Source organism: Eutrema salsugineum, unplaced genomic scaffold (genome assembly GCF_000478725.1).
Source record: "Eutrema salsugineum unplaced genomic scaffold, Eutsalg1_0 scaffold_20, whole genome shotgun sequence".
Lineage (NCBI taxonomy): Eukaryota > Viridiplantae > Streptophyta > Magnoliopsida > Brassicales > Brassicaceae > Eutrema > Eutrema salsugineum.
The window spans coordinates 1,743,541-1,754,034 of NW_006256828.1; the positions used below are offsets into that span (position 1 = coordinate 1,743,541).

General features: G+C 30.9%; 1 protein-coding gene across 1 annotated transcript; it reads right to left on the bottom strand.

Annotated features, from left to right (window-relative positions):
* Window positions 1-6,449: 6,449 nt before the first annotated feature.
* Window positions 6,450-7,227, bottom strand: LOC18015990 (agamous-like MADS-box protein AGL29). The gene is made up of 2 exons (XM_006398264.1): window positions 6,919-7,227; window positions 6,450-6,611 (listed from the first exon to the last, which is right to left on the bottom strand). The coding sequence occupies exons 1-2, from the start codon at window positions 7,225-7,227 to the stop codon at window positions 6,450-6,452; spliced, it is 471 nt and encodes a 156-aa protein (XP_006398327.1).
* Window positions 7,228-10,494: the final 3,267 nt, after the last annotated feature.

The window sequence follows — 10,494 nt, forward strand, 5'->3', positions numbered from 1 at the left end:
TAGAAGAGATTAAGGCACCCTTTATTAGAGCAAGAAGTACACCACCACCAATGAAAAAGTTGAGTAAGATTGAAGACCCTGGAAAGTTTGCTTTTCCATGCTCCATCTCTGGAGTTGAGTTCAAAGAATCTCTTGTTGATTCTGGGTCCAGTGTGAATTTAATGTCAAAGGTTGTCGCAGAGAGGTTGGGAATTGTTGATACATGTATAAGATACCTTCAGATGACTCTTGCATTTGCGAATTCTTCTACCACAACTCCATATGGTACTATCCCTGATTTGCTTGTTAAAGTTGGAGATGATCTGGTTCCTACTGATTTTCAGGTTGTGGAGATGATCGAAGGATCAGAAATGCCTTTAATCCTTGGAAGACCATTCATGGCTACAGTGGGTGCAATTATAGACATGCTTAGTAAGAGAATCTCACTCTCTAACATTGACAAGATGATCTTCTACAAAGACATTCCCACTAGAGGAGCTCCCAAACATGTCTCTTGCATTAGTTTTATCATGGGAGAAACATTGGTGGTTGATTCTTGGAAAGAGCCTTATGATGAGAATGAAGTCATGAATGTTTTAGGTGTTCCCTGTATCATCACCGAGGGAGTCATCAAAAAGTCTAAGGCAGAGGGGAAGATAAAGAATAAAAGAGTCAAGGGAAACTCTCATATGACCTTGATCCCTCAGAAATGTGATAGAGATTTGATTGAGTATGAGGTGAAGTGAAAAGGAACCTCAAAGCCATTCTCTAAGGTTAGAACTATTCTCACTTTGGAGCTTAAAGGGAAAGGAAAAGATGTTGTGAAGGGTATCATGAGCAGAATTCTGAAGCTAGAGATGTCTGAATGTGGAGCTTGTTAATGTCCTCTTCCTGATTTATTTTCACACTGGGACGGTGTGATTAAGTCTGGGGGAGGGCCTTTATCGTTCACTAATGCTATTTTCTTTCTTTTGTTTTCTTTTTCTTGAGTTATTTTGAGTTTTATTGAATCAAAACCTTGTTTCAGATTATGATATTTTTCTTGGGATTATTGTTCTGATTTCTTGGCTGAGTGACCATTATTGCAGGATTAGTTTTGGATTAGACTAATAAAAAAGCCAAAAGTTGACCAGGTAATCAGAGGCACCCATGTTTCCAAAAGAATTTAGAATGCCTGAGCTAATTTCTGAGCTCTTCCTTTTACCTCATCGATGTGACTGATGTTCAAATGGCTTAACTCCTCATTCAGACGTGACAAACAAGGACCTGTGTGGTGAAAAGATTGGTACTCCTCTCCCTTATTCTAAGCATTAACTAAAGCACAAAAGATGAAATGATTTTCTTCCAAAGTAAAGGGGTAGGAAAATTTCCCTGGACCTCACCATTTTACTTTGGAAAGAAATGATCACACAAGGGTTGGAAGTGAGGGGTAGGAAAGTTTCCCGGGACCCCATTATTCATCTACGCATTTGATGAATAAAAAAAAAAGATATTGCAAATGAATAAGTCTTGGGGAGAGGAATAGTATTTTTGTGTGTTATGGTCAGTTTGTTGTGGTATAGTATGGGAATAAGTCTAGAAGGTCCTTGGCAATGAAGGCTGTCGAGCTATTCTGTGAAACTATGGGTTGAATTTGAAAGGCTGTGACGCTTACGGAGAAGTACATGGTGGTTGATCTGGGATTAATTCTAAAATATGTGAATCACCGAGTTGGGAGGTTATTGCAGTTTCCTAAAGAAAAGGTGAATCTCCGCGTTTTTAAACTTCTTCCTTATTCTTGGTCTTTTGTTTGCTTGAGGGCAAGCAAAATGCTAAGTCTGAGGGAGTTGATGTGTTGCATTTTTAACGCATTCTAACCTGATTTTTAGAGTGTTTTCCGAGTCTTTTAGTCATTTTAGAATCATTTCAGGTCAGAAAACATTTCCGGTCGATCAGAAAACGTTTCACGACGGAGTTTGGAGACTTGGGAGCAAAAACGGTGATAAGTGCGAAAAAAGATTGGAACGATCCGGCCAGCTTTGGAATGATCCGGCCAGAAATTACGGACATTTTCCAGCACGGCCAATTCTGTAAGGCACGATCGATCTATGCTGGAACGATCGTTCCAGATATTTCAGATCGATCGTTCCACCTCCCCAGAGAAGAAGGAAATTTTGATTTTTCTTGTTTCAGCCCAAATTCTTCTGTTTTCGGCCCTGGACGACTGCAAACTTATTTAAGCCTATTTTTATCACTTTTCTGGACACGCTTTCTATTATATTCAGACTTTTGAGCTTTTGGCAATTTGTAAGATTAGGGAGACGAATCTCTGACTCTACATCTCTAAGAAGATTTCTGAACCCTTTTGGATTTCTATTTTATTGATCATGAGTTATTCTCCGTCTTTCTGTGTTTTATCTGCATCTATGTCTGAGTAGTTCTCCAGTTAGGTTTTTAGGATTTCAAGGGATTTACATGAATCACTAAATTGGATTTGTTAGATTAGGAAATCACATAGAGTTCTTCATCTATTGTTGAGTTTAAGGCTTAGACTAGATTGATCACCTAGTTTATGATCTTAGGATTAATCTAAACATGAAAGTGATTTAGATTTCCTGACAGAACTTAGATGAGTAAATCGTCCTTAGCCAATGAAAGCTGATGTTAAGGCGATTTGGAACTTATCAAACCAGAACTTTAATGCATGTCTAGAAGTTTAAGGTCAAACGACAGTTTCGACACTTAGGTTATTAGATATAGTAGTTAGTTCCATGACAATGGGTTAGCTAGACGTTTATGTTTGAATTCGAGAACGGTCCTTAATTCATTCCCTATTTGATAATCTGTTTATTGGGTCTTGATTTCCTGCGAATAACCCGAAGAACTTAGATAACCTGTCATTAGGCTTAGCTTTACTTTATTTCTGCATTCTCGTAGCGTATACTTGGTCCTTGTAGATTTTGATACCTAAAATACTATATAGATAGATTTTTTTTATCTTTAAAAGAAAATTGCCACGTGTTGAACATATAAATAAACCAAAATATATTAACATTTTATTGTAGTCATCATAATTTTTTTGTTTTAGATAGCTAATACTTTGTAACAAAAAAAAATCAAAACTTTACAAAGTATTACCAGTAATTTTCTCAAAACTTATTTTTAAATTAATTACGGATTGAATAATATGTGTGTTGTATTATTATTGGTTTCTTTGAAACATTTAAATTTTTTTCTATATAGATATATTTTTTATCTTTAAATGAAAATTATCACGCGTCAAACATATAAAGTAACAAAGATATATTAATATATTATTTAACATAACATAATTTATTTTGTTTTAGATAGCTAATACTTTGTGACCAAAAAACATCAAATCTTTAGAAAGTATTACCAGTAATTTACTTAAAATTTAACTTCAAATTAATTACTGTTTGAATAATATGCATATTGTATTATTATTGGTTTCTTAGATACATTTTAATTTTTCCTATATAGATAGTTTTTTTCTTTATATGAAAATTATTTTGCGTCGAACATACAAATAAATCAACATATATCAAAATATTATTTAAATCAACATAATTATTTTGTTTTAGATAGCTAATACTTTGTGACAAAAATACAGGGAAACAACTTTAAAAGGTATTATCAGTAACTTTCTCAAAACTTATCTAAAAATTAATTATTAATTGAATAATATGTGTTGTATTATTATTGGTTTCTTTGATACATTTAGATGTTCTATATATAGATTTTTTTTTTTTAAAAATTGCCTTGTGTCAAACGTACAAATCAACCAAGATATATAAACATATTATTTTAGTCAACATAATTGTTTTGTTTTAGATAGCTAATACTTTATAAACAAAAAACATCAAAACTTTAGAAAGTATTACCAGTAATTTCTGATAATTTATCTTTAAATTAATTACAGATTGAATAATATGTGTGTTGTATTATTATTAGTTTCTTTGATACATTTAGATTTTTTTTTTGTATAGATAGATTTTTTTTATCTTTATTAAAAAATTGCTGCGTGTCGAACGTACAAATCAACCAAGATATATCAACATATTGTTTTACTTAACATAATTATTTTATTTAGATAGCTAATATTTTGTGACACAAAAACAGTAAAACTTTAGAAAGTATTACCAGCAATTTTCTCAAAACTTATTTTTAAATTAATTATGGATTGAATAATATGTGTGTTGTTTTATTATTGATTTCTTTGATATATTTAGATTTTTTCTATATAGATAGTTTTTTTATTTAAAAAAAAAATTGTCGCGTGTCGAATTTACAAATCAACCAAGATATATCAATATTTTATTTTAGTCAACATATTGTTTTGTTTTAGATAGCTAATATTTTGTGACAAAAAAACCTTTAGAAAGTATTACCAGTAATTTTATTAAAACTTATCTTCAAATTAATTACTGTTTGAATAATATGTGTGTTGTATTATTATTGGTTTCTTTGATACATTCAGATTTTTTTCTATATAGGTAGATTTTTTATCTTTAAAAGAAAATTGCCGCGTGTCGAACGTACAAATCAACCAAGATATATCAAAATTTTATTTTAGTCAACATGATTTATTTATTTTAGATTGCTAATACTTTGTGATCAAATAACATCAAAACTTTAGAAAATATTACCAGTAATTTTCTCAAAATTTATTTTAAAATTAATTACGGATTGAACAATATGTCTGTTATATTATTATTGGTTTCTTTGAAATATTTAGATTTTTTTTCTATATAGATAGATTTTTTTCTATATAGATAGATTTTTTATCTTTACATGAAAGTTGCCGCATGTCAAACGTACAAATCAACCAAGACATAACAATATATTATTTTAGTTAGCATAATTGTTTTGTTTTAGATAGCTAATACTTTGTGACCAAAAAACATCAAAACTTTAGAAAGTATTACCAGTTATTTTCTCAAAACTTATCTTTAAATTAATTAGAGATTCAATAATATATATGTTGTATTATTATTGGTTTCTTTGATAGATTTAGATTTTTTTCTATATAAATTGTTTTTTATCTTTAAATAAAAATTGATGTGTGTTGAACATACAAATCAACCAAGATATATCAACATTTTATTTTAGTCAACATAATTGTTTTATTTTAGATAGCTAATACTTTGTAACTAAAAAACATCAAAACTTAAGAAAGTATTATCAGTAACTTTCTCAAAACTTATCTTCAAACTAATTACTCTTTGAATAATATGCATGTTGTATTATTATTGGTTTCTTAGATATATTTAGGTTTTTTCCTATATAGATAGATTTTTTTATCTTTAAATTAAAATTACCACGCGTCAAGCATACAAATTAACAAAGATATATAAACAAATTATTTTAATCAATATAATTATTTTGTTTTAGATAGCTAATACTTTGTGACCAAAAAACATCAAAATTTTAGAAAATATTACCAATAATTCTCTTAAAAATTTATCTTCAAATTAATTACTGTTTGAATAATATGTGTATATTGTATTATTATTGGTTTCTTAGTTACATTTAGATTTTTCATATATAAATAGAGTTTTTTTTATCTTTTAATGAAAATTTCTGCGCGTCAACATAAGTTGTTTTAGATAGCTAATAATTTTTAACAAAAAACAGTGAAACAACTTTAGAAAGTATTACCAGTAAGACTTATCTTTAAATTAATTATGGATTGAATAGTATGTGTGTACAATGAATGAATCTGCTTCTGATTTTATCTAAAGAGCATAGTCATGTGTAAGTGTAACCATTTTGTTTTGGGTCAACATGAACTACCTCTTTTTATAAGAAAATATAGTCCAAAATGTGTTTTAACTATTTTTTTTATATTTAGTATACTAGAGAATACTAACGACGAGGCAAAAGCACTACACACAAACAAAACATTCAAAAAGGATTAAATGTTTTATTTGTATCATTCAAAAAAGATTTGTAATAATACTAGGGTCTCTAAATGATACTAGCTAGGGTCTCTAAAACATTCAAAAAAACGATACTAGGCACAAACAAAAAAAGATTAGTCTCCTACACATTACAATAATGATACTAGGGTCTCTAAATGATACCATGTAAAATAAAATATTAAATCTAGGATACCTTTAGAATTCTACATATATAATGATTTATATATTACATCTATCAGAAACTATATAAAAATGTATAGATATGAAATTGTCTCGATTCTAATCTCGTCCACATAACACATGAAAACTGTTGAAAGGTGCCACATAAAAAAATTAGACAAATTTAACCCAACCGTACGTTCATGGAACATTATGGCAAATATCAATGCAAACGATCACATATTTTGAAAATTATTAAAAGAAAACTTTAATTTCATTATGAAAATTCAAAATTAAAAAAGACAACAAGATTTGACCCAGAAAAAAGACAACAAGATAAACGATATGACTACTTTATGTCCTCTTTCATTTTCTTATTTCTTGAGAGCTTCAATAGGACAACGAAACCTCCATTTCCATACGTTTTTGGTTCACGGTTTTTCGAAGAGTTTCGAGCTTTTCTTTGAAGGCAATTAACTCTTCTAATGATGAATTTTCAATCTCTTTCATATTGTACTTTTGAAGTGTCTCCTCAAACCTCTTCTTCAAAACCTATAATTTATGTAAAAAGAATATAATGTTTTGTGGACAAAAAGAAAAAAAAATAGATAAAAGATGTAAAGATCAATAGGTTCCACCCCTCCAGCTATAGTTTTTCCATGACTTGACAATAGATAAGCAATAAATGCGGGTTAGTTTTGGTCGAAGATTTCAATATCAAGACATAGTGCTAAACTGTTTTAAACAAGTTGGTTATTTTTTTTTAAGGTTGTAAATGTTGTTTTCGTTTGTGTAAATTCATCATATTTTAACAAAGTAAATAAATGATATAACAAATATTAAAAATGTGACAATTTACCTTCTCACGTTGTTTCTCTGCTTCCAATTTTTTCATAACACCAACAAGCTTGGCCTGAAGTTTGAGAATCCTAGCTTTCTTCAACGAGGCCGAAGATCGCCCTGATTTTCTTGAATAAGAGTTGAAGCCAGGACTTCTGAACAGGTACTGTCTTCCAGCAGGAGAGTTGATGAAGACAGCCACTTCGACATTGTGTAGCCTTGCAAGTGCATTGGCCTTATTGAATATACCTGCTCGACATTTGGAGATAATCATTCGTCTTGTGAGGCTCTTTTCAATGTAGTTTATCTTAATCTTTCTAAACCCCATTTCTTATGATTAGATCTCTCTTTTTGTTTTGTTATTGTTGTTGTTACTACTCTACTACATTATATAGATGGACAGGGTCAAGTAGGTTAAATGCAATAATGTATGTTTTAACTATTGTTCTTACAAAATATTTGAAATTTACCATTTTTACGTATTTCTAATTATCTTGAATGAATTTGCCAGTTTTCCCTTAAATTATTGTCAAGATATGTTATTTAAACAGTATTTATGAAAAAATTTAGTCAACATAATTGTTTTGTTTTAGACAGCTAATACTTTGGGAGCAAAAAATACCAAACTTTTAGAAAGTATTAATTATTTACTGTTTGAATAATATGCGTGTTGTCTGTTTATTGGTTTTCTTGATACGTTTAGATTTTTCCTATGTAGATAGATTTTTGCTCTTTAAATAAAAATTGATGCATGTCGAACATACAAATAAACCAAAATATATTAACATTTTGTTTTAGTTAACATAATTGTTTCATTTTAGATAGCTAATACTTTGTAACCAAAAACATCAAAACTTTACAAAGTATTACCAGTATTTTTCTTTAAACTTATCTTCAAATTAATTACTGTTTGAAGAATATGCGTGTTATATTATTATTGGTTTCTTTGAATTTTTCCTATGTAGATATATAGATTTCTTATCTTTAAATCAAAATTTCCACGCGTCAACGTACAAATTAACAAAGATATATCAATATATTATTTAAGTTAATATAATGTTTTGTTTTAGATAACTAATACTTTGTGACAAAAAAAAATCAAATTTTTAGAAAGTATTATCAGTAATTTTCTTAAGACTTATCATCAAATTAATTACTGTTTGAATAATATGTGTATTGTATTATTATTGGTTTCTTAGATATATTTTGATTTTTCCTATATAAATAGTTTTTTTTTATTTTTATATGAAACTTACAGTGCGTCGAACATACAAATAAATCAAGATATATCAACATATTATATAAGTCAACATAATTATTTTGTTTTAGATAGCTAATACTTTGTGACAAAAAACGGTGAAACAATTTTAGAAAGTATTACTAGTAATTTTCTCAAAACTTATCTTTAAATTAATTACGGATTGAATAATATGTGTGTTGTATTATTATTGGTTTCTTTGATACATTTAGATTTTTTTATATATATCAATTGTTTTAAAAAAAAAAGAAAATTGTCATGTGTCGATGATGTGTTGCGTTTTTAACGCATTCTAACCTGACTTTTAGAGTGTTTTCCGAGTTTTTTTTTAGTTTTTTTAGAGTCATTTCAGGTTAGAAAATGTTTCAGGACAGAGTTTGGAGACTTGGGAGCAAAAACGGCAAAAAGTACAAAAAAAAGATTGGAACGATCCGGCCAGCTTTGGAATGATCCGGCCAGAAATTACGGACATTTTCCAGTACGACCAATTCTGTAAGGCACGATCGATCTATGGTGGAACAATCGTTCCACCTCCCTAGAGAAGAAGGAAATTTTGATTTTTCCTGTTTCGGCTCAAATTCTTCTGATTTCGGCCCTGGATGACTGCAAACTTATTTAAACCTATTTTTATCACTTTTCTGGACACGCTTTCTATTTTATTCATACTTTTTGAGCTTTTGGCAATTTGTAAGATTAGGGAGACGAATCTCTGACTCTACATCTCTAAGAAGATTTCTGAACCCTTTTGGATTTCTATTTTATTGATCATGAGTTTTTCTCCATCTTTCTGTGTTTTATCTGCATCTATGTCTGTGTAGTTCTCCAGTTAGGTTTTTAGGGTTTCAAGGGATTTACATGAATCACTAAATTGGATTTCTCAGATTAGGGAATCACATAGAGTTCTTTATCTATTGTTGAGTTTAAGGTTTAGACTAGATTGATCACCTAGTTTATGATCTTAGGATTTATCGAAACATGAAAGTGCTATAGATTTCGTGACAGAACTTAGATGAGCAAATCATCCTTAGCCAACGAAAGCTGATGCTAAGGTGATTTGTGAACTTATCAAACCAGAACTGTAATGCATGTCTAGAACTTTAAGGTCAAACGACAGATTAGACACTTAGGTTATTAGACATAGTAGTTAGTTCCACGACAGTGGGTTAGCTAGACGTTTATGTTTGAGTTCGAGAACAGTCCTTAATTCATTCCCTATTCGATAATTTATTTATTGAGTCTTGATTTCCTGCGAATTACCCGAAGACCTAGCGTTTTTCTCATTTGAATCTACATCTCATTACTTTTTTTCTTAGTTTCTAGAAGTCTTAAACCACAAAACAACCTGTCATTAGGCTTCGCTTTACTTTCTTTCTGCATTCTCGTAGCGTATACTTGGTCCTTGTGGATTTCGATACCTAAAATACTATTTTGATTACTGTGCTCTTGCAGTGAATTTTAGGATTATTCCTAAAGTGTTTCAAGAATTGGGGCCGTTGCCGGGGACCAAATGAGTGCCTACGAGCCTTGGACAAAAGTTCAGACTAAGTTTTTCTTTTTCTTTTGCTAATTTGTTTTTTTTTTTGTTTTTTTTTAGTGTTTCAGGTTTATGACCAGAAGCCACGATTCTGAAAATCTGTTGGATTTGAACAACGAGGAGCTAGCACAACTAGAACGTGAGAGCAGACGAAGAAGGAGAAACATGGCTCAAAATCAAGATGATCTGAATCTCCAGTGCCTCTTTGATGATGATGGGAACCCCATAAACCCTCCTCCTCCTGCTCGTGATGATCTCATTGATCCAAATGCTGCTGATGATCCTGCAGCACGAGCTGCAGCTGAAGCTCAGAGGCAAACTGAGGCTCAGAGACAAGCTGAAACTCAGAAGCAAGCCGCAGCTGCTGCAGCTGGACATGTGCAACTTGGGGACAATGTTAACAGGCAGGAAAAATTCTAGAGGAACCAGAGGCAGCCTCCGCGCATACCTATTGGGGCAATTGATTCTCATTCTACCAGGATAGGTCACCAATTCGTCCACCACCTATTCAGAGACAGAACTTTGAGATCAAACCTCAAATCATCGCTTTTTTGGAAAGGCAACAGTTCTATGGGAAGGCTTCAGAAAATCCCATGGATCACATTGAGAGATTTGAAGAGATTTGCAGTACTACAAGCTCAAATGGAGTCCCTGCAGACTATCTGAAGTGCAAACTCTTTTCTTTCTCTTTGACTGATTGAGCAGCTAGATGGCTGAAATCACTTGAACCTAATTCTTTGACTTCTTGGGAAGCATTCAGGTCATCTTTCTTGGATCAGTTCTACACCAAGGCTAAGACAGCA